Source organism: Oncorhynchus kisutch, linkage group LG1, assembly GCF_002021735.2.
Source record: "Oncorhynchus kisutch isolate 150728-3 linkage group LG1, Okis_V2, whole genome shotgun sequence".
Classification (NCBI taxonomy): domain Eukaryota; kingdom Metazoa; phylum Chordata; class Actinopteri; order Salmoniformes; family Salmonidae; genus Oncorhynchus; species Oncorhynchus kisutch.
Window position 1 is genome coordinate 65,815,879 of NC_034174.2, and position 25,727 is coordinate 65,841,605.

The window sequence follows — 25,727 nt, forward strand, 5'->3', positions numbered from 1 at the left end:
AATTACAGTCCTCTCTCATCTTTTTAAGTGGGAGAACTTGCACAATTGGTGGCTGACTAAATACTTTTTTGCCCCAATGTATGTGTTGTCAGCTTGCTAAATAAATAGCAGAGGAAAGTTACAGAGCGCGCCTTGAGCTTTGTGCGTTGTGCCCCCCATCCCGCACAACATGCGAAGAGCCTGCAACAGCACTCCCATGTGAAGGACAGAGAAATTATGAAATTACGTCACTTTTCCCCTCTTAACACTTTGCTCCAATATATTTTATTAAACTAAATGAAAAGTGATGTGCCGCCACACCTGATTGGAAAGTGGTGTGGCAAATGTCGCCTCGCCACACGTTTTCCGGCGGCCCTGATGATACATCATTATGACATGAACTATGACATAAACTATATCATTAACTATGACATGGCTTTCATGAACTATGGCAACCAGTACTGTCTCATTATCCAGGCCTATGACCAAAGTCAGTTGAATGTCTATTGTGGACTGTCTTTGGATGTCAATTGTGGACCAATATATTGTATGCTAAGGGAATAAGGCCTTACAAAGGACACTGCCCATCATCGATGCCCCTCCTGTGAGTACTCAAATACCTACCTACTGTTTAACACCCTGAACATGAGGGGTACTATAGAAAATGAAAGCATTACCTCAGGTGGAAGTTTAATGTTTATATTTCAATTTCTTTGGTGTGCATAGATACTGTTTACTAGGCAGGGGTGCCGCCAGGGATTTTGGGCTCCATGTAAAGATATCACGTTGGGCCCCACCACCACAGACCACACCAACCCTGCGCAATTGCTGTAACCACACACCTCCAGAACCCAATCAACCCATTCAAAGCTTTAAATAACTCTACCTTTGCAAGCTTTGCAACTCTCTTGTAGTCCAATATTTACTGTACAATGTTTACTGACAGTGAGCTGTGATAATATAACACTGTGCAGACATGCATGCAACATTCTGGATACAGTGGAATTCACTATCTGATACAAGACTGATACCCTCTATAGGAAATGTGCTAAAGGCCATATTTTAAAGTCTAAATGTAATTTTAATGGTAAAATTCTTGATTGGAAAATTCTCTTAACATTAATGAATAACTTAAAATAAATATAACCTAAATATACATTAACATCTTCAATTAAAATAAATTAACATGATCATGTATAGAATGATATAACAAACACAATAATAAAATCAGCAGCAGATTCTTGAACTAAGTATACATACCAACTAGAAAATAAGCAGCTGTAAGGGGAAATGGGAAAACAAAATGGAAATGAAAAGGCCTGATGGTGGCGCTAGAGGAAAGGTCAAGTGGTCACCAATTCAATAGGTTTCTTCCACTTGGGGTCTTGATTGTGCACAACTAATTTTACAGCAATCCAGCCATTACTTTGAGATATATCTTGTTCTCACTCTGTTATCAGTCTTGTTCTCAGCCAGTGGGCAGTGATCCATTTAACAGTTATCACTGGCCCCTTGCTCAGCCTTACTAACCAAGAGCCCAGCGCTGAGCCGTCTTGCTAGCAAAGTCCCTGATCAAGTCTTTGAAGTCCAGCTTTCTAGCTAACTGACTTTCAATGGACAGCAGGGCAAGACTGCAAAGCCTGTTCTGGGACAAAGTGGGCCTCAAGTATTTTTTAATCAGTTTCAGCTTAATGAATGCTCTCTTAATGAATGCTCGCCAACGCAGACAGGAAGATTACGTCAGCGACTCAACCCACTCAAGTGACGCACCCCTCCTAGGGACGGCATGAAAGAGCACCAGTAAGCCAGTGTCTCAGCCCCTGTAATAGGGTTAGAGGCAGAGAATCCCAGTGGAAAGAGGGGAACCGGCCAGGCAGAGACAGCAAGGGCGGTTCGTTGCTCCAGTGCCTTTCCGTTCACCTTCACTCTCCTGGGCCAGACTACACTCCATCATAGGACCTACTGAAGAGATGAGTCTTCAGTAAAGACTTAAAGGTTGAGACCGAGTCTGCGTCTCTCACATGGGTAGACAGACCATTCCATAAAAATGGAGCTCTATAGGAGAAAGTCCTGCCTCCAGCTGTTTGCTTAGAAAGTCTAGGGACATTTAGGAGATCTGCGTCTTGGGACCATAGCGTACGTGTAGGTATGTACGGCAGGACCAAACCGAAAAGATAGGTAGGAGCAAGCCCATGTAATGCTTTGTAGGTTAGCAGTAAAACCTTGAAATCAGCCCTTGCCTTAACAATAAGCCAGTGTAGGGAGGCTAGCATTAGAGTAATATGATCAAATATTTTGGTTCTAGTCAGGATTCTAGCAGCCGTATTTAGCACTAACTGAAGTTTATTTAATGCTTTATCTGAGTAGCCGGAAAGTAGAGCATTGTAGAGCACTTCTAACCTAGAAGTGACAAAAGCATGGATTCATTTTTCTGCATCATTTTTGGACAGATGTCTATGTATATAGGGCAGCAGCCTCTAAGGTGCAGGGTTGAGTAACCTGGTGGTGATGGCTGTTTAACAGTCTGATGGCCTTGATATAGAAGCTGTTTTTCAGTCTCTCGGTCCCAGCATTGATGCACCTGTACTGATCTCGCCTTCTGGATGGTAGCTGGGTGAACAGGCCGTGGCTTGGGTGGTTGATGTCCTTGATGATCCTTTTGGCCTTCCTGTGGCATCGGGTGCTGTAGGTGCCCTGGAGTGCAGGCAATGTGTCCCTGGTTATGCATTGGGCAGACCGCACCACCCTCCGGAGAGCCCTGCAGTTGAGGGTGGTGCAGTTGCTGCACCAGGCGGTGATACAGCCCGACAGGATGCTCTCAATTGTGCTTCTATAAAAGTTTGTGAGGGTCGTAGGGGCCAATGAACTATGGAAAATGATCAAATGCCTAATATCAGTGTCCAGGGCCGGTCCTTGCGGTTCTGCCTCCATAAGCAAGACCAAACAATGCTGACCTCCGTAAACCTATATTAGTCACAGTAAGCAAAATGACATTGAAAATATGTCTAAAATACGTATTTTCCAGACGGGGAAGTTAGGTTCAATTTAGGTTCTGAATGAAAGGTGAAAATACCTATTTTCCTGATGTTGAAAATATGTATTTTCCGGATGTTGAAATCAGGCAAATTTTGGGTTCTGAATAAAAGTTGAAAATAAGTCATTTATAGATGTCTATGTTTGGGCCAAATCAAGGCTGGTCTGGACCGCACCAAATCTGAACCAAACATAGACGTCTATGATTGGTTCAGATTTGGTCCGGACCGGCATCAGCGTTGATCCATGCTTACTGAGGTGTAGCCTACAGTGTTGCCTGAAATTGGATTTTATGAATGCCCATCTATGTGGTAAGCCTACCGTTTGTAAAACAGGCCATTGCATTGGCTTTAATAGTCCTGATTCCTGTGACTAATCAATTTGTCTATTTAAGCTCTGTATATTTGCTACCCAACTTTATCAAGAGATATTGCGAGCCTATTTGCAATGTGTTTACAATGCGGAAAATGCAGAAGTATTTTTTTCTCTCTCTATGATCAGGATACAAACTTGAAACCACTGATCATGACAATGGGGTGAAACTACTGGACCACAGTTGTAATTGTCCATTCCATACTGTCTTATTTTTAGGATACACTGTATGTTGTTTGTTAATGAGTGCCATTTAGGTTAGGCTATTTAATCGGAGAAATCGGAGAAAATGTAACAAGTGTCCATCTCATTACATTGTCATACATTTTATCTCCAGCCTGTAGGCTACAGAAAAGGCCACATACTATTTTTTGTTGTTGTTGATGAAACGTTGGTGGAGCGCTTCAGAGATGCATCTCTTCAACAGCACCCTGGGGAATGGACAAGCAAAATATTTTTCGCCCTTGCCTTTGACAAAGTGGGCACTGCTTATCAAAGGGCGGAATCAGCGCACACCTAAAAAGTCAATTTTCCACTGGTTGAGAGAAATTGTCATTGTTTTTGGGCAGAATTACATGAGGTTCTATGTGTTGTTGTTGGAGGTGCATCTTGGTCAGTTTAGCTTAGAAAATGCTGCCCTCGTCAATCTGCCATCATAGGCAGCCGACTAATCCTGCCTAATGAGCGGTCCGGCCGGCCGGCCGGCCATTGATTCACAGAGTCATATTATGGATGCCTTGTTGATGTTTATTACAGACCTATCCTCTACCTCCACCCCCACCTCCCACCATGAGCCCAGGATATCCAGGGGATCCAGTTGGTCCTCTAACACAGCTGTGCCAAGAAGTTTTACTGAGGGAAAATCAGCATCAGGCTGTCCCCCCAGTTGTGGCTAAGATTCCTCAATGCAATGAGGTGATGGGCCTGGAGTTGGGCCTGGAGCCACCCAAGGTAGAGGTCTCCCCGAAACAGAGGGAGCAGCTGAGTCATCAGGGGAGCGGTGGCTTGCTGTGCCTCCCAGCAGCGAGGGCCCAGGCAGAACCCAAGCTCTCTACGGAGGCTCCAGTAGCGGCACCGTCACAGCCAATGTACTCAGTGAGGAGGCTCCCAAAGGTAAATTCAACGAAAATGACAGATCTCACCCAGTGCTCTATCCATCGCTGTACAGTACAACATATTTATTTCCCATGAAGCAGGCAATATGTAGCTTATACTTCAAGATGTATATTCAAGTCACTCACCTCACTCTTCTTGAAACAGTGAGGTGTCATATCATTGATATGCAGTGTCATGTTAATGTTAGGCAGTGTCATATTTTGGTTGTTTGGTTGATGTTTATTACAGACCTATCTTCCTCCACCACCACCCTCCATGAGGCCCGAATGGCCAGGGGATCCCTGTGGTCCTCAACCTGTTCCAACAACCTGCGCACATGGAAGAGGTGAGTAAAGACAGTCTTTTGTTTAACAGCGGTGAACCTAGAGACCTCCCATGTATGACTTTGAGTAAGCGTGCCAGTAACTAACAGGAATAGTGTCATTTATGGAGACTGAGGCTTCAACGTTTATTGGGATGAATCTTGTCCTGGAGGCAGCGCTGAGTGGTTTCTGCTGGATTGGCCAGCCACAATGTCAAAATTGGCTATATCGTAAAAAATGTATGGAAACAAAATGTGCATTTTGGTCTTCATTTAAGGTTGGGGTTAGGCATAAGGTTAGCAGTGTGGTTAAGGTTAGGGGTATGTTTTAATGTGATTTTATGACTTTGTGATTGTGCCAGCTAGTGACCACCCTGAAGAGCTGCCTTCAGTACATGAATCATCCCAATAAATGTCAACCTGCCTTTAATCATGCTGGTGCCCTGTACTGCCTACAGAGTTTTGAGGTTGTGTCCGTCTGTCCTACTTGTCACAGACCCACGGAGCAGATACGTGGATGTCCTGAGCCAGGAATGGAAGAACAGCCCGTGACTAAATGTCCTGCAGTCCCCAACTGCCCCGCTCAACGACCTGTGGTCCAGAGCGGACCTGCTGCTGAGCCTCTCATTGTGAGGGCCAAGACCAGTGGAGAGGGCTGGCTTAGCTTTTGCCGTAAGAAGGAGGCACTCGTGCCAGAGGATTCCTCAAATCTGTAAGAAACCTGCTCTTCATATCCTGTCCTGAAACATTAGTGGACTAATACACAGAATCGTTGTATATTTTGCACACTGAGTTTGTAGATGGAAAATGTTTATCAAGGGATAGTTGAAGATAGAGAATGGTGGATGGCTAAAGATTGATTCTCATTCCTATAATTTTCTCTGTCATATTGTCTGGAATCCTATGCTCAACAGGTGGTTGGATATGAGCGTACCACAGGAGGAGGTATGAACTTTCAACTGACATTTTAAATCAGAGCAAAGCAATTGAATGAACTGTGTGTTATTAAATTGTTTTTACTAATTGTTTTTCAATTGTATTGATATATCTTTTTACAGAGCAAACCTCTACCACGTCTCTCACCAATTGGGATGTACCCCCCTCCACCAATGGGGAACACAGGCTATCTGGGGGACTCTGGCAGTCTTCCCAAGGGTATAAATATTCTAGCAGGTGCCTACATGAGACTTAACATCTCATACTGCTTCAGCCAATCAATGGTAGATGTCTGGTGTCTTAAGTTTTCCCCCTACTTACAGCAGGTCTGTGGGATGACCCTAACCCCCAGATGAACCCGGATGGGAACATAACTGAGGCCCTCAGCCAGAGTGGCAAACCCGGACCACAGCTGTTCGTGACAGACATGTAGGCTCTGATGGCACCGATGGAAGTCCCACCTGATGGTCAGTATTGGTTATAAGTTGTTCTTGCTATTCTTCTACATGCTTGATTGGCTGGTGAGCTAAGGAAAGCTCCCACCATTTTGACTCCCTATTTGCTGGTAGTGGTCAGACTCCCATCAGTGATTTCACTATGGACCTCCCAGTATGCCGTAAAGTTAGACAGCAGCCTTTCTGCCACAATCTACATGATTCCGTCATTCAGTCAGTCTACAATCGTATTCATTCATATTTGAGCTGTGTTGTGTTGTGTTTAGAAATAGTGAGATATAGAATGTTTTTTTTCTCTCTGCAGATTCAGAGGATTCAGCATGGTGGAATGGGAACCTTGCCTAAAATGCCATGCCCAAATGCCACTCTAATTCAAGAATGATCTATCAGCTACCAAGCATGAGAACCAAAAGGGCAGTTTTAATAAAAAGTAGTAGTATTTATAGCCTCTGGATTTGCCGTAAATTGTTGTGGGATAATTAGGAGTACAGCGATACCTTCCATCCCTGGATTGGAGTACGAAGTTCACAGAGGTGCAAACATATTGGCATATGGTCATTTCAACTAGGAGAGCCTTTATTCTAGTGTTCTTCCACTAGAGGACACCATCTACTTTGGAAAACCACCTTGAACTCAATGCGATTGGTGTGAGGCATAGAGATGGATAGAGGGCGCACTTTCCACAAAGATAGGGTGTGTGCTCTCTTTCGCGCTCTGTCTCACACTCATTGTAATGGAGATAATCAAACACTGGATGTCAGTGTGGTAACACCGTGGTACACTAAAATCCTTATCTGAATCAGTGAATGTGTCCGACACTAAGACCAACACCAGTGATTTATGGTATTGTAAACATGCCAGAATGAAAGCACACTATAGAAAAGTAGCTAGTTTGTCAAAGTCCCACTGGTCAGGTAAGTGCACTAGACTTTTACAAAAGCATTCAAAGTTTGAATTGAGTCGTACCTTCACTTGCAGTGCCAACTTGATTGGAAAATGTGCCTCACAGCTTTCTGATAGTTACTTTAGCAGTGTTATTCAATACTGTCGCTACATCACTGTTAGGTAACTTGCTATATAGGCCTACCATTATTTGTACCACATTTGGTTGAACCAAACAAATATCAATGTTTATCTTGTGACAAATATGTTGCATTGTGTACACTGTGCGGTTGGTTCCCTGTAGGGAATGCCTGTTTATGGGCATAGGAAGGCAAATGACTTTCCACTAACTATAACAGACATATTAATGAAGAACAAATCAAGACTACTGTATACTTATCATCTTCCACTTTGTTACATGCTTATCTATATGTCACACCTGTTTACGATTTACAGTATTAGTCCAGATGAGATGGACATTTGTCTTCTGCTTTTTTCCCCATCCCCTCCGGTACACACACACACACAGACACAGACACAGACACACACACACACACACACACACACACACACACACACACACACACACACACACACACACACACACACACACACACACACACACACACACACACACACACACACACACACACACACACACACACACACACACACACACACACACACACACATTAGGTTGGAGAGCCTGGAGCAGAGGGCATCCACAGTGCAGTGCCCAATGAGCAGTTTAGGGGGTTAAGTTCCTTGGTCAAGGGAACATTACATGTTAATGCAACAACAGAATGAAGACTAAATATCCTGGATGGCTTTGCTTTTTGATTATCTCGCCACCAAGAGAGATACATTATCTTATTTTATTAAGGATGTCATAATGTGTCTTCCTTCCACTATTTGTACAGCAGCTGTGTATTATCACAGCGGTTAGCTAAATGATGGTAAGCTGTGATTGTTCTGTCTTTCTTGACCCCACGTATTTCTCACAGCAGTGTAGTAGCTACTGTCAGTAGCATATAGCTGATAAGAACAGGCTGTGGTTGACACTGAGAACCAGTCTGACTGTTGCTTAAGTCAACTGGCTGGCCCCTTACCAGCCTCCATTCCTGATGTGTTGTCAACTTTCTCCACTGCAACAACACCCCTTCATAATAGTTGTGAAACAAACTGCTCCCTTGTCATGGCAGTTATTGCGGCACATTTTCTATGGTCGTATGATGAATCACGCTATGATAAACGAGGAGAGAGATGTGGTGTGATGTCAGTGGCCGTCTATCTCAATGACACAACAGGGATGCTAGCACTGGCACATTTATGATAGTGTTTGATCCCATGGCACTGTGTGCAGACTCAAGTCAGAGCCGCGCTGTTGAAATTCACATCCAGCTAGTGCTTGGCTATCTTGCATTGCCCTTGGAGATGCCCCAGTTACACTGAGACCTGCATTCCAGTCGTTGTTTTGACTTTCACAGATAGTTATTGATGCCAATCATGCCATGCTGTGTCTGAAACTCTGGGCAGAGGTCAAGGGTTTTCTCCTCTCCTTGTCTATTCAGCAAAGTTAGAATACGCTAACATGAGGGCTATGAGTAGAATTCGTCACCTATGAGAAATGTTCCTTCTCTCACCTCACACAAGTCCCAAGCCAGATACATTTCTACAGACTTTTTGGGATGAGGAGGAGAATGTGTTCAACTTACTTTTGATACTAATCTGAACTTTGTACTGTACTGTAACAAGAAAGCACAATTTCTTCTAGGGATGTTTCAAACAAGTGTGTTTCATGATTGCTCTCATATTTATGATCAAAGTATCATGAGCAGAAATTCCACTGCGCACAAACTGATGGAATTAATGTACTGTATGTTGACAAACAAATGTTAATAAAAATAGAATTTTGAACTGACGTCTGTGCACAGTGGGATGTGATGTAAGGGAGCTGGTAATTATTCCTTCAAATTAAATTTGATGAGATGTTATTACAGTCCAAGCCATGTATAAGATGTACAGTTGAAGTCGGAAGTTTACATACACTTAGGTTGGAGTCATTAAAACACGTTTTCCAACCACTCCATAAATGTATTGTTAATAAACTATAGTTTTGGCAGGTCGTTTAGGACATCTACTTTGTTCATGACACAAGTAATTTTACAAACAATTGTTTACAGATAGATTATTTCACTTATAATTCACTGTATCGCAATTCCAGTGGGACAGAAGTTTACATACACTAAGTTGACTGTGCCTTTAAACAGCTTAGAATATTCCAGAAAATGATGTTATGGCTTTAGAAGCTTCTGATAGGCTAATGACAATTAGTCAATTTGAGGTGTACCTGTGGATGTATTTCAAGGCCTACCTTCAAACTCAGTGCCTCTTTGCTTGACATCATGGAAAAATCCAAATAAATCAGCTAAGACCTCAGGAAAAAATTATAGACCTCCACAAGTCTGATCCATACTTGGGAGCAATTTCCAAATGCCTGAAGGTACTACGTTCATCTGTACAAACAATAGTACGCAAGTATAAACACCATGGGACCATGCAGACGTCATACCGCTCAGGAAAGAGACGCGATTTGTCTTCTAGAGATGAATGTCCTTTGTTCGAAAAGTGCAAATCAATCCCAGAACAACAGCAAAGGACATTGTGAAGATAACTGAGGAACTCAGAAAGGAAGAAGCCAAAGCTCCAAAACCGCTATAAAAAAGCCAGACAACAGATTGCAACTGCACATGGGGACAAAGATCATACCTTTTGGAGAAATGTCCTCTGGTCTGATGAAACAAAAATAGAACTGTTTGGCCATAATGACCATTGTTATGTTTGGAGGCAAAAGGGGGACGTTTGCAAGCCGAAGAACACCATCCCAACCGTGTAGCACGGGGGTGGCAGGATTGTGTTGTGGGGGTGCTTTGCTGCAGGAGGGACTGGTGCACTTCACAAAATAAATGGCATCATGAGGAGGAAAATTATGTGATTATATTGAAGCAACATCTCAAGACATCAGTCAGGAAGTTAAAGCTTGGTTACAAATGGGTCTTCCAAATGGACAATACTTCCAAAGTTGTGGCAAAATGGCTTAAGGACAACAAAGTCAAGGTATTGGAGTGGCCAACTCAAAGCCCTGACCTCAATCCCATAGAAAATGTGTGGGCAGAACTGAAAAAGCATGTGCGAGCAAGGAGGCCTACAAACCTGACTCAGTTACACCAGCCCTGTCAGGAGGACTGGGCCAAAATTCACCCAACCTATTGTGGGAAGCTTGTGTAAGGCTAGCATTTTTTTTTATACCCAAGTTAAACAATTTAAAGGCAATTCTACCAAATACTAATTGAGTGTATGTAAACTTTTGACCCACTGGGAATGTGATGAAATAAATAAAATCTGACATAAATCATTCTCTCTATTATTATTCTGATATTTCACGTTCTTAAAATAAAGTGGTGATCCTATTTGACCTAAGACAGGGAATTTTCACTAGGATTAAATGTCAGGAATTGTGAAAAACTGAGTTTAAATGTATTTGGCTAAGGTGTATGTAAACTTCCGACTTCAACTGTATTGTATTGTGTGGATTGACAAGGAAATGGTCCGGAACTGATAAACATTCAATTGTCAATAGAAAATACCAACCACATCAGTTCCAGGCATCTGCCAGGTGATCAAAAGAAACCAATTGTGGTTGCAGTTTTACAGCTGTAAACAATGTCACCTAAAGTTGCTGTCACTCCCCCACAAGACTCAAGCCTTGATTTCTGTAACCAAGGCAGCAATTACAGTGTTTTAACAGTCTGTGTATACATCAGGAAAAGATGACATATGATGAGAGCAGTTAAACATTTCATTTGACCACAATGTAAGCTAGGTGGTTATCCATCCCTTCTATGAACTCACCCCTATTCTACAAGCAAGAGCAGTGTGTGTGTGTGTGTGTGTGTGTGTGTGTGTCGGTGGAGACGACAACAGCAGACTCACCAATATAACAGCAATAGCAATAATAAGAACAGCCATTTTAAAGGACATTATTTAGAACCCTGCCTGACTATGTGTTTTTTATTAATGTATTGTGTGTGTGTGCGCATATTTGGTATGTTTTGCGCAAGGATGTGTGTATGCGTGTGTCTGTGAGTGATTGCGTATTTCAAACATGGGTCCCTTGCAGGAACTGCAGTTTCTAAATGTCCTTTTGATTCTGCTCCAATATCAACATTAGTCATATCAGTATTCCACTGGAGAACTTTCGCAATTCTCATTTATGCATAGCATAGACAGATACACCTGTCAAACATAAACATAAGTGAGTTCACACAGAAACAGACACAGGCAAGTACCCCCCCCCCCCCCCCACTTCTGTACCCAACACCTCTGATTAGTTCCACTCTACTCAATCAGAGTTCCACCGAGAGCAAAGTGCAACACAGATGCCAACCCTGTCAACAAAGACTTTTGTTCAGCCGGTCAGCATTTGCCTCCTCAGTCAATGTTTTTCCACTTGTCTCTAGGCAACAATGCCGCTTGGTGAGTAGGAAACTCGGCATGTTGTGACACTGTCGAAATGCTAAAGTACGTCTGAGGGCATAGATTAGTTGTCCAGTTGGGTGTGTCCCGACTCACTTTTGAGGAGTCATTTTACCACACCCAGGGTCATATACTCCGTTCCGTGGTCACGGATCCTGCTCCCTGCTCCTTTCTCCATTCAGTGGCGTTTGAGTACATAAGCTGCAAGGCACATAATACCTTCAGTAACCTTCAATGTCTCTCTCTCACATGTTCTGTTTTCCACAGTTGAGTTTTCAGCCATTGTCCACGACATCCTGACAACCTCCTGACAACCCCATTGTTATATCTAACACAGAGCCCAGAGAGTATTATTTGGTTGTCATGCTTTTGAATAAATACAGGCAAGGACAATACAGGCTTATGATAGTCAACTTTTCCAAAAGCTGTCTACCTTATTGGAAAAATTTCAGCCACACAATAGCGATTCATATTCACCAGAACATTTATTTTCAGAAACAGGATGGTCACACACACACTTTGATAGCAAAAATGGTTCATTATTCCTACTTTCTCATCCTGGAACTCCAGTAAGGCTTCCTATGATTGGCAGATATCTTAAAGACAGGTATATTATTGACCTATCAGGATGAGAGGCATTGCAGTTTTAACGGTACTTCTCAGGTATTTTATTTGACCGCTCTCCTCTTTAGTTGTAACAATGTGTGGTGTTTGTGGGTGTGGGTGTGTTTCTGATAATATTATGCACTGCCAGTAGAGATGGACACCTAGCTGGAAGAGCGCACTGTGGAGGTTGTAACTGTGGTTTTCGATCCCCCTGCAGAAAGAAAATGAGTTACAACATGCTGATAACCTACTATTACAACCATCATATATTATCATTTTAAAGCCATTATTTAAAATAGATGATATTTACCTGAGCCAACAGTTCTGAAAAGACGGATGGTAAAAAAAATATAAAAAATTAGTAGGGGTCGGTAGACATTTTGTATCTGTCTGAATGACTAATAATAATAACTATGAGTATGGGCCGTGTTAAGTGTATGGATGTTTATGGGCATTTCCAATAGATTTGCAGGGTTTACCTGGACTCCTCCCCTTCCAGGAGGCCTCTGTAGGTGGCGATCTCCTGCTCCAGACGGGACTTGATGTCCAGCAGCATCTTGTAATCGTGGCCCTGCGTCTCGATGCTCTGGCGCACCCTGTTTAGCTCCTGTTCCAGCATGTCGATCTGGTTCTGGTACCCCGAGAGCATGGCGCTGTAGCGGCCATCTGTCTCTCTCAGTGTGTTCTCAAGAGCTGCTTTCTGTGTGGCGACAGAGGTGATACAGGGTCAGTAACAGGTAATGCATTTTTAGAAATAATGAAAATACAACTCAAACCAGCCATAGTTATTGCACTTAATCAACTTTGATAAGCAAATGTCATCAAACGTCTTCTAATAAACCATACCAGGACTATGTTGAGTGAAACAAATATGCCGGCTCCACCAAGCACAGCAAGGTCACCAAAAAATAAAAAAGGAACCGCAGCAGATATTTATTTTCTTTTAATGGCCTTTAGTGGGGGATGACGGCTCATAATAACGACTGGAACGGCGCTAACGGAATGGCTTCAAACACATAGAAACCATGTGTTTGATACCATTCCACTGATTCCGCTCCAGCCATTACCACAAGCCCATCCTCTCCAATTAAGGTACCACCAGCCTCCTGTGCTTTAGACCAACATGGAATGTTGCCTTGTTACTGCAGTGGGATGGATTGAGATAGCTTTACTGAGTTTGATAAGCCCCAGCTAAGTTTCCATGGGAGTTAGGCTCTGGCTCTGTCACCACTGCATTCCTCTGGACACACTCATACTCTTGCTGTCTTCCAGAGAGGGTGCAGATGCCCGCAAAAAGCAAAAAACCTCTTCATAACCCTAACATCCCCTTGTCCACTAATCCCACCCCTTTAGCCTTTCCCCACTGCTTTCCCATTTCCCCTCTCCTACTCCATCCCTCTCCAAGCCCTCTCCTTTCTACCCTCCCTTTTATCTCGTCAGTCCCTTTCAACCATGTCTGTCTCGCTCTTTCCCTCTGCTGAAAGAGAGAAACTAAACTCCAGAGGATTGATAAAGAAAATGGTGAAAGAGAGTCAAATGTTGACTGTTGCCAAAAGTGGCATAAAGTTGTGTAAGTTATGCCCCATAAATTGTGGTCCGTTGCTAGACGTTAGTGATTCTGGCTCACCATGCTGAGCTGTGACTGCAGCTCGATCTCCAGGCCCTGCATGGTGCGTCTCAGGTCGTTGATCTCCGTTTTGGTGGTCTGGATGATCTCTGTGCTGGTGGCCACCTCCTTGGACAGGTTGGCTGACTGAAACACAAACAAACCAGGGCCGCCATTTTAATCCCACTGTGGCTCACTCTCCTGAAGAATTGAAACCACCATCTTCTAAATGATTACAGTTAATGACGGTCAGTTACATATTTTGGTTTTGAAGATTTCATTTCAAAAGATTAGTGTGGTAGACAGTTGGGGAATTTTAGTGAGGTGGGCCATGGCAACGGTTACCTTGTCATTGAACCATGTCTCCTGGTCGCGACGGTGTTTGTCGATGATGCCCTCGTACTGGGTGCGGATCTCCTCCATCGTCCTGGACATGTCCTGCTGGGGCGCTGCGTCCACCTCCACGTTCACTGTGCCGGTGAGTTGAGCACGCATGGCTGCCAGCTCCTGTGGAATCATGGGAAATGGAGTCACTCTCATCCCTCTTACTTTCTATCCAAATTTTAAAAACAATCCCCACCACTAACTTTCTCCTCTCTATTGTCACTGGGGTGTGTTTATATTGAATAACATCTCATTACTGTAACGGAAAAAAGGGAATTGCCCCCACACCTCTATGTGGTTCTTCTTGAGGTAGGCCAGCTCATCCTGCAGACCCTCGATCTGCATCTCCAGGTCGGCCTTGGTCAGAGTGGTCTGGTCCAGCAGGCGACGCAGGTTGGCGATGTCAGCCTCCACCGACTGGCGCATCATCAGCTCATGCTCGAACCTGATTGGTCGGGAGAAAGTGAGGAAGTTATCATGAGACATTTGAATCCAAACTTGTAGATAAGACCTATTGAGTGATGATTTGCTTGTTTTCCTCTAATAACCTAGTGTTGTAAAAGCTGATACTATGGAGCTGATTGAGGAAGTGCCCTTACTTGGTCTGGAAGTCATCAGCAGCCAGTTTAGAGTTGTCAATCTGCAGCAGGATGTTGGCGTTGTTGCATGTGGCACCGTTGATCTAAAAGAAAACATGAAAGACTTTAATTGGTTGAGTCGCAGTTAGTCAACTCGGAAGCTGATAGCGTATTAAAATACTGTTGCGTCTGTCCCAAAGCTTGTTGAATACACATTCCAGGAGTTATAGCATGAAACCTAAACATGAATCTACCACAAAAAGCCATCTGTATCAGCTCCTGGAATGACCTTGTCACCTTCATGCTTGAGATGTAATTAATTTGCTAAATTTTTTTAAATTAATAGACATCATCTATAAATGTCAGTGCCAGCTCATTGTTTGTATAACCCTCTGAACTCTGATTAAAAACTAAGTCATTCCTGAAGTATACTCTATGAATTTTGTGTTTCTTATTCCTACATACTGTAAGCTGATTGTAGTTTCCATGGTAGCCTGTCAGCATGGCATACTTAACAATGCAAGGTACAAAATGATGGATTTGAACAGGCCATAGTAGAGGAGGTCAGCACACTACCTTGTCCTTCAGGTCGTTGATGATGGCCCAGTATTTGCTGTAGTCCCTCTCAGCGGCAGGCCCTTTCTTCTCATAATACTCTCTGATCTGAATCTCCAACTTGGAGTTGGCCTCCTCCAGCGAGCGCACCTTATCCAGGTAGGTGGACAGGCGGTCGTTCAGGTTCTGCATGGTGGCTTTCTCGTTCAGGTGGATGGCGCCGCCATCCAGGGCGCTGGACAGGTTGAAGCCGCCACCACCACCGGACCCATAGCCTCCACCACCGGATCCATAGCCGCCACCGAAGCCGGCCCCGCCGCCGTACCCAGAGGAGACTGAGCGGACGGAGGAAGAGGAGATCCGGGTGCCACCGCCGGAACCACCTCCGTACACGCTGAAGGCTTTGGGGGCGCTGGACACGTAGCCGACCCGGCTTGACATGATGTTGGAGCCCCCGGAGAAGTTCATGGGGCCGCCGCCGCCGCTGGAGCTCTTGTATGAGTAGTAAGACATGCTGACTTGCTGGCTGCTGTAGGTCAGTGGAGTGGCGACGAGAGGAGAGAGGACCGTTGTAGAGCTGGAGCCTCCAGGAGTGTGGAGTTGGACAGAGGGAGGCTGGCTCCTGATATAGTCTGAGCCCTGGGGCGGGCCTCGTGGAGGTGGGAGTGGAGGACAAAACAGGGAACGGTCAGGGGGAGGAGAGGGTGACTTTACAACACTCTCCAACAGACTTGGCACCGCCACAGTCTGTTTGCCTTTAAGGACCAGCGTTCAGTTTCCACCCCTGTGAGGAAACTGTAATGGAATGCCTGTGTGTGTGTTGGGGAGGGAGTGTGTGTTATTTGCCAGTCGTTAGGTATACATGGTTGAAGTATGCCTTTTTTCCAAGCTAAAGTAAAGTGTTACCTGCCACACCTAAAGTAAACATCTTATTACAGGATAAGTGCTAAGCATACTGTATCTATCATTAAAACTGGGTGTCTTTCATTAAAGAAACGAAATGTAGTGAAACCGTTAAATGGTTATTCCAAGGTACCTATATTGGTACATGAACTGCGTAGATATTTCAACGCATCTCAGAGATGTGAACATACTGTATATCAAAAATGTGGATTTTATAAAGAAGCAATGAATATACCCAGAAAGTGTTGCCATGCAGTCAATTACAATTGAGCACTTTCTTGATTGAAACGTCATTTATATAGTAGAAAACATGACTGTATGAAGACCCCCAGACGCCCATGGACACAGCCCATTGTTCTCCTTCTACTCCAAACATCCCCTTCAGCCCCATGGGCCGTGTCCTGTGTCTTTTGTGTGTTAACGTGCAGTGTGCTAGTGTGTGTTAGTGTGTATTGTGCTGGTGTGTGTGTTAGACTGTAGTGTGTTATTGTTTATGTGTGTGTGTTAGAGTACAGTGTGTGTGTGTGTGTGTGTTCTGTGTTAGTGAACTGAGAATCCCAGTGCGGATGAAGTAAGTTGTTTTTGGTCGGGTTGAGGTAGAGTGTATGAGGGATGAAGGATGATGAGGGAGAGAGAGCCTCAGGGGGGGTTGTGACTGTGTGTGAGATCAGCCTTGGACACTGGCCCGCTCCCACTCACATCTGGTATCAGCTGCTGAGAAACAGGAAGCAAGGAGGGGAATGGGGCCTCATACCTCATACAATCTCTGATAGGGTTGTGCCTGAGTTGGAGGGGAACGCCTTCAATTTTTCTTCATACATGTGAGAGATGTTAGTAAATTTGTGGGGAAACCACTTCCTGAATGCAAAGGAAGAAGAATTGCACGCAAAACTTTGTTGCAGAATAATCCAACAATCCATTCAGCAGTATACCCACTTTAGACATTGTGAAAGCTGTGCAAGCTGTGAAGTGTACAATTAGTTCTAATCTACAGTAGAAATTGAAACATCTCCAATGTAATTTTGTATTCAAAACATCTCCAATGTAATTGTGTATTAATTAATTCCTTGAATTGCAGTGAATCTTCTGTATTCATTGGATTAAAAACAAATACAGAATATAGAACCCTGGTTCTAGAAGTCTCTCCGGTTCATGGAAGTTTACTCTTGCACAACCCGGTGGATGAAAGTACCTGGCCTTGGCACAGGTGGTGAGAAGTGGGCATAGCGGGCAGATACCGGGCCGGTGAGTCGTCTGGAGCAGCAGAAGGATGCGGTCACTGACTCACACAGACACTTCAACAACCAACCCATTGTACCGTGTCACGTCGGAGCTTGCAACCTGTAAAAATCAATAACGTGACTTAGGCTCACGTCTGGGTGCCTGTTTTCACTTGCACTGAAATAATAATTCACCTTTACAGAGGTGAACGGTAAACTTTCTCTACTGTGTAGATTGTCTGTTTGCCTGCCGTAAAGATGCTGTAGAGATTGTTATGAATATATGCTGAGTCTCAATCCTAAATTGATAAGACAATAAGGGTATATTTGCTGATGAAAAGCAGGTGATATAACAGTCACAAAAGGTGTGGCTGACCTATCTGAACTCTACAATGCGACTCTCTCTTTGAAGTATATGGCAGCTACTGTAGCTATGGTGCTACTACGAATGGAATAACAACCCCAAAGAGATCCTTAGGTATCGGGCATAAAACTGAATGAGGGTCCATTTATTTCACAATGCATTGAAACCCTGTGCCGTTTCAGTGCAGCTAAAAACTGGAGATATGCTGTCCTTGCACGTATTGATAATAAGCTGTAGGGTGAGCAATAATTTCACTGTATTTTTCAAAAAATGACCCCAATCCAACTCTCATATCTTCACTTCCACGAGAAGATAAAAGCTGTAACATCTATAACTTAACTGAAGCCTGTAACTGCGTATAACTCTGCTATCACTATACTCTTTAAAAAAAAATCTACATAGAAGCCTTTTTGAGTTCCATATAGAACCCAAAATAGTTCTACCTGGAACCAAAAAAGGTTCTACATGGAACCAAAAAGGGTTATGGGGAAAGCCTAAGAACCCCTTTCAAAATCTTTTTTCTAAGAGTGTATGTTTATGATGCTTTATGCAAAAGACTCAGGGCTCTATTCAATCTGTATTGCTGAAGCGTTACAGATTGAGCAATAGAAATGTAAAGGTCATTTCAGATTGAGCCGACATATGCAGTGTTTACCGTGAATGCAGTCTCGGGCTAAAAAGCATGAACATTTCCTTTAAATTAGAATCACGCAGTAAAGCTGAATTGCTGCGATGCAGATTGAATAGAGCCCTCCACCTAGACTGAATTTGGCTCAACTTGCCTTGTCTAGAACTAAGCTCTTGACGTTTGTCTAAGGTGCACTCAAGTCTGGCTTTGTCTGAAAGGGGTTTAAATCAAATGAGTTTAACCCGTAGCTAAGAATGAGTCACTGTAGAAACACTACTCCACCCATGCACTCTCTTTCCCCATCCCCCACTCTCTCCCCGGCCCTACAGCTTAGTTAAACACAGGGATAGAAAGGGAAGATAAGAACTCTTGAGAAATGGACTCCCTTTGGCATGGGTGTTTTTCGACCTGGGACGGAGAGAATGAATTTGGGCCAAGAAACTTACTGTTGGCATGACAACAAATACAAGGCAGGTTGTCTTGTGCTTTTTTCATGGTTTACACTTGTTAGTAGTGTTACGGTCTAAAGATCAATAGGTTTTACTAGTTGGTAAAAAAAACATAAAAACTGATTCAAATTACCTCAATTACCCTCAATGGGGTCCATGGAATCTGAGACATGCATTTATAGTGGATCAAAATGTAAATGTTGGTATGAGACACTTTCCTTGTACTTCAATAGCCATTATCAAGGATACCTCACTGATTTATAAATATCCTAAATCAGATTATAGAAGAAGCCATGGTTGAAAAATGGAGAGTTGGAAGGGGGATTGGCTTCGGTCTATACAGAAACTGAAAAAGAACAGGTGGCTGCATGTCCTCCACCAGCTCTCGTCCATTTTTTGTAAGTAGGGATGTGGTTACTGTTGAATACCTCATCTATGATGTGAAATATTACCTTCGCTAGTTTGAACAACAAAAAGCTGGTCGAAGTTAGTTCCTCTCCGGAACTGCCCATAATTACCTTTACGGAAAAAACAGGCTTCTGGGAAACAGTTGTGCCAAATATTTTGGCCAATTTCTGCCATATTTTGTCTTCTGTGATATTTTCACATGCAGATTAGTTTTGTGGCAAACTGTTGCAGCAAATTGTTGGTGACTTGGGAACTTCTGGCAAATAATTCTAGGAAATTCTACTGTTTGCCGCAAATTTGCTGCAAACTCATTAAGACTATGCAAGGATTAATAACAATATTGAAATGTCGTATCTACATAAACCAAATCACATATAACTTTCAATGAACTTGCTTCTCACAGAGAAAACTAAACTAACCCTACAAAATGTACTAATATACTAAACAACATGTATTCAATTTCTTAACATATAAAAATAAATCCAGCACAATTTGAACTCATCAGACATCCGGACGGGCTGGCCCCAGCTGGTGAAGGTAGGCAACAACACGACGGCCCCTCAGTGGTGTGTACTTAGTCCCCTCCTGTACTCCCTGTTCACCCACAACTGCATAGCCACGCACAACTCCAACACCATCATCAAGTTTGCTGAAGACACGACAGTGGTAGGTCTGATCACCTACGGCAATGAGTCAGCCTACACGGAATAAGTCAGAGACCTGGCAGTGTGGTGCCAGGACAACAACCTCTCCCTCAACGTCAGTAAGACCAAGGAGCTGATTGTGGACTGTAGGAGAAAGAGAGAAGAGCACTCCCCCATCCACATCGATGGGGCTGTTGTGGAGCGTGTCGAGAGCTTCAAGTTCCTTGGCGTCCACATCACTAAGGACCTAACATGGTCCACACACCCGCACAGTCGTGAAGAGGTCACAGCAGCGTCTCTTCCCCCTCAGTTGGCTGAAATATTTTGGCATCCTCAAAAGGTTCTACAGCTGCACCATCGAGAGCATCTTCACTGGCTGCATCACCTCTTGGTATGGCAAATGCACCGCAAATTGACCGCAAGCGCAACGGAGGGTGGTGCAGACAGCCCAGCACATCACTGGGGCCGAGCTTCCTGCCATACAGGACCTATATCAGGATGTGTCAGAGGAAGGCCCAAAAAATTGCGAAAGTCTCCAGCCTCCCAAAACAATAGACTGTTCACTCTGCTACCGTCCAGAAAATGGTACCGGAGCATTCGCTCTCTGACCAACAGGCTCTGAGACAGCTTCTACCCCCAAACCATTAGACTGCTAAATAGCCAGACTGTTAAATAGTCAATTAATGGTACCTGAACTATCCTGCACTGACCCTACGCACACTCACTAGATTATATATGCAAACCATATATACTCATACACACTACAAACCCCACACACATTCACTACTACATTTTATGCTCCTACTCTTGTTCTTTATTTTACTCTTATTGTTATCTATCCTGATGCCTAGTCACTTTACCTTGCCTTCATGTACATATCTACGGCATGTAGCCTAGTGGTTGGAGCGTTGGGCAAGTAACCGAAAGGTTGCTGGATTGAATCCCCGAGCTGACAAGGTAAAAAATCTGTCGTTCTGCCCCTGAGGAAGGCAGTTAACCCACTGTTCCCCGGGTGCAGTGGATGTTGTTTATGGCAGCCCCCCGCACCTCTTTGATTCAAAGAATGTGGAAGACACATTTCAGACTAGGTATCCCCCTTTCCATCCTCAAATACGTCATACCTCTGCACATTGATCGGGTACTCCCTGTGCATTTTGTTTTATTCCTCGTGTTAGTATTTTATTTTTGAACTCTGCATTGTTGGGAAGGGCTTGTAAGCAAGCATTTCACTGTAAAGTATACTCTAGTTGTATTTAGCGCATACAAATAATATTTGATTTGATTCGATAGCTATCTGTATTTGTCACATGCGCCGTATAAAACAGGTGAAATGCTTACTTACAAGCCCTTAACCAACAACAACAAAAATTGTTAAGAAAGTATTTACTAAAATAAACTGAAGTAAAAAGAATATATATAAAAAATACATTTATTAACAGTAGTTAGGCTATATACAGGGCTATCACATCAATTGTGCAAAATATGATAGCTAATGTTAGCTAACTAGCTAGCTAAGAGCTGAGCCACTACTAACGTTAGCTAGCTAGCCAGTCAGTGGTGCTGACAGATTGAAACTGATATTGCAACAACATGTGTTTCACCCGATCCCATAAAGCATGACATTCCTAACCAGGCATCAATTAGCTAACACAAGTTTAGTAGGAAGTTTATTTAATGCCAAACCCTCCCCTAACTCGGACGACGCTGGGTCAATTGTGCGCGCCTCTTGGGTCTCCCGGTCGCAGCCGGCACGTGTATCGAACTAGCATCGGTAGCAACGCAGTTTACGCTGCGATGCAGTGTCTTAGACCACTGCGCCACTCGGGAGGCTCCAGCCAAAGTTTTTAATGCTTATCAATTGCCTTGCACAAAGTATCACAATACAACAATGCAACTTAAACAGGACTCTTAAAGAATTTAATTTAAACATTAACTGTATTTTTTGATCACAGAAACAGAGAAAATATGTTTTAAACATTAAAAAAAAGTTAATTATATAAAGCAGCCCGTGTAGTCATCTGCCAGAGAGTAGCCCTAATTGGCCCGAGACCCAAGTAATACATTTGGAACAGATAACTCTCACCAGAATTTGTCCGAGGCTAAATCATACATTTGGGCCAGATAACTCAAACCGGAATCGGACCGAGCTCAATCCCTGCATCCTAGCCATAAGTAATACTGCCTAAGGTGGCCCAGACGGCCGATTCTGACTTTGTGTTTTTTGGTCTAGCTTAATGTTCTGGTCGGTAGCTAGCTAGCACTCACATGGCTAGTAGCAAGATCATGAAAAGGAGCATGGCGGAAGCCCTACAATATTAAGTTTTTCTAAGTAGTGACAACGCCCGGGAGAAGGCAATGTAGAAAAGGAATCTTAAGACATGCTGTACTTTTCTTAAATGTCGTTTTGTAATTCACTAAAAGAAACAGACAACAAGTAAATTGTGTTTGAAAAAGGTGACGTTTTTTCTGTGAGCCCATGGGGTAATGTGGGTAACCACAGGTTGTTTTTCCCACAGGTGGGCAGGGCTGTGTCTTTCCATCTAATACCGACTGGGACTATAGTCAAAGACTTTTAGAACTAACCCAAGATAGGCCAGAGCCTGTTGTTTCCAAGGGAGGAAATTAATCATGATGGGCAAATATGCATTTACTTGCATATTTCCATTTGGGAATGCCTGCTCTGTGAAGTGTGCGTGTGCAATAACACATTTTGCCCTTGCATTCCTTCTAAACGGATGCATCACATTTATACAATTTATACAATGTGACGCATCCGGTCAGCATTTCCACACTCTACCAAATGGTGATGAGAGGAAGCCCAGTGGCTGGCAGTGGGAGAAGATGGAGTGAGGTGGATTTTGGCCAACATTCTGCTAATCCTCTCATCGATGAAACATTTGACCTCCATACAGATTCTACTTTTGGAAACAGAAAACTGTATCAGAGTGGACTGCTTTTTGTAGACTTTATTTACCCTTTGCCAAAGTTTTAAAAAATTGCGTTGTTTAGAAGGAATGCAAGGGCAAAATTTGTTATTGCACACGCACACTTCACATCTGTCTTATTGTTCTATCTGTGCTATAGCTTGGTTTCCATTTTTCAACTGGATTTTCTTCTCCCACTGACTGGTCGTCAACAGTTACTGATCTTGGAACTCATGTCTTCACCAGAAACAGCTTCTGGTAAACTGTTTGCCACTAGTGGCAATACATATTCTTGCCACGTGTTAGCAACAGGTTCAAATATGTGGAATCTTGAGATAATTATTTTCTAGAAAAAAATCCTCTGGTGAACTGTTTGTTACTAGTGCCAAAAAAATATGATTGTTGCCAAAGGTTTGCCCCAGATTCACCACTGGTGGTAAATATTTGAAAACTTTCTGGCAGCATTTTTTTTGCAGCAAATTTACCAAAGATTTGCAGGAAGTTTGCCAGAACTGTAACGGTTCTCTTGTGGTGAAGGAGAGTCAGACCAAAATGCAGCGTGTAGATTTCGATCCATGTTTAATAAACAAACGTAAAACACGAATCAATTATAAACACTACAAAACAAAGAACGTAACGAAAACCGAAACAGCCTATACTTGTGTAAACTAACACAGAGACAGGAACAAGGACACTAAGGACAATCACCCACAAAACCCAACACAAAACAGGCTACCTAAATATGGTTCCCAATCAGAGACAATGACTAACACCTGCCTCTGATTGAGAACCATATCAGGCCAAACATAGAAATAGACAAACCAGACACACAACATAGAATGCCCACCCAGCTCACGTCCTGACCAACACTAAAACAAGGAAAACACATACGAACGATGGTCAGACCGTGACAAGAACAAATAACTTTTTGGAAGGGTACCCACTGTTTTTCTGGAAATAAAACAGTTTACTGTTCTGTATATCACTTCTACCCATCTATCTCTAGTATGTACTGTATCGCTCTATGGCATGGCCCAAACCAGGGGCCTGTATTCAAAAAACATAGACTAGGAGTAGTAGGATTAGGAACACTGATCTAGGACCAGTCTTTTCCTTTTAGATCATAATGGATAGGATTATATGATTACTGTATATGAGATGCTTTGTGAATATGGGCCCTGGTTACTATTTATTTACAACATGGCTGCCATGGCGATTGCACCTGATGACATAGTACCAGAAGGTGAATATATCATCATCGGGTGTGAGTGTTTTCCTTACTCATTCTTAAATGTCTCCTTGTCTATTGTCAAAGTCTCGATCGTCTGGATTCCTATCATGAGTACAGACGGATACAGTGTCACAGTGTTGTTGTCATCAATCACAATAGCCAATGACACAGTGAGAGCTGATGGCCGGTACACCGTTCCCATGCCTATCACAAGCCTGTAATTGCCTGTTCCTTAATTTCTGAGTGACAGGTGAAGTTGTTAAATATGTTTGGGCTGCAGCATTGAAACCCAATGGCGCATCTATTGTCACATACATAAACGTCCACGTAGCTTGTGATTGGACTGTAACATACACATAAAAACAACTGAGATACATAAAAAATTAAAGACAACAAAGTAGTTGTTTATGTCTTTAATACAGCTGTTTATCACCTGTGAATATGGTAAACAACAAAGGTTGAAGAGTACAATGGTGTGAGTATGGCAATCATATGTGTTGGGAACTAGCAGAAATACAGTATACAGTATACTTTATGTGAGACTCAGTGCACTGTATGAGTGTATAATTGAAATATTTGAATTACTCCTTGGTGCTTGTCATTAATAGTCATGAATGCTAAGCATGAATTCAATGTGCATTCATTCATTATAGTGTGTCTATTATGAGCTTAATTTGATGTCACATACCATCATCTTTAGATACCCAAAATCCGCCATTGTGTTGTGCCTCCTGTGTGTAAACCCCTGCAATATAAACAAGGTTATTGTAAGCCGATTTCACTGGTATATAGGCCTACACTACATCATTGTATTTTGGATGTAAAAATGCATTCAAACATGATGTTGAAAAGGCTGGTCCTCATCTTTATCAAACTTAAGTTTGGAAATCTTTCAACGTCAATTAGACATGGTAAAATATTTTTGTATGATTATGAGCAAGCAGACAAAATATACAGCCAATATTTTTCATAGCAGAACATAAGCTACTCTGTGATAATGGTAGAATGATATGATCATGTGGGTGTACATATCTATGTCTAAAATGTTATCCCAGGGCTACAGACAGTACAGACAGTACATTGCCGCAAAGCATAAAGAGTTGTTTAATTAAAATTTGATCTGTTCTTTTCATTGCACGTATCAACAGAGACCGAGTGCCTGTGTTGTCTGGCCATCCTTCGTCACCTATCCACACCCTTACAATAAATCTCTATGGCCACGCCCTACTGCAAGTCAACCTGATTGGTGGACATAATACCTGTGGTTATAGTGCGCACTCTAGTGGTAGCAGAGAGAGACATCAAAACCACTGAACCTTCCAGATCATATCACAACTGTTGCGTAATCATTGCCAGAAGTAAAGTCTATAATCCAAGGCACATCCTTTTTTTATTTAGCCAAGTAGGACATGATCCGTGATCATGATTGTTTTGGTACCTGGATCAACAATACAATACCAACAGGGTATAAACCAGGTCGTTTGGCTCCTGGATGCTGATTGTCTGAAAGCTGTGGTATATGAGACAATATACTATGGGTATGAGGAAAAACTTATTGTTTACTGGTCTAATTATGCTGGGAACCTGTTTATAATAGCAAAAAGTCACCTCAGGGGT

General features: G+C 42.9%; 1 protein-coding gene across 1 annotated transcript; it reads right to left on the reverse strand.

Annotated features, from left to right (window-relative positions):
- Positions 1–12,076: 12,076 nt before the first annotated feature.
- LOC109889168 (keratin, type I cytoskeletal 13) lies at positions 12,077–15,980 on the reverse strand. The gene is made up of 8 exons (XM_020480394.2): positions 15,361–15,980; positions 14,806–14,888; positions 14,495–14,651; positions 14,168–14,329; positions 13,844–13,969; positions 12,696–12,916; positions 12,527–12,540; positions 12,077–12,427 (listed from the first exon to the last, which is right to left on the reverse strand). The coding sequence occupies exons 1-8, from the start codon at positions 15,850–15,852 to the stop codon at positions 12,378–12,380; spliced, it is 1,305 nt and encodes a 434-aa protein (XP_020335983.1). The 5' UTR covers positions 15,853–15,980; the 3' UTR covers positions 12,077–12,377.
- Between the last annotated feature and the right edge of the window lie 9,747 nt (positions 15,981–25,727).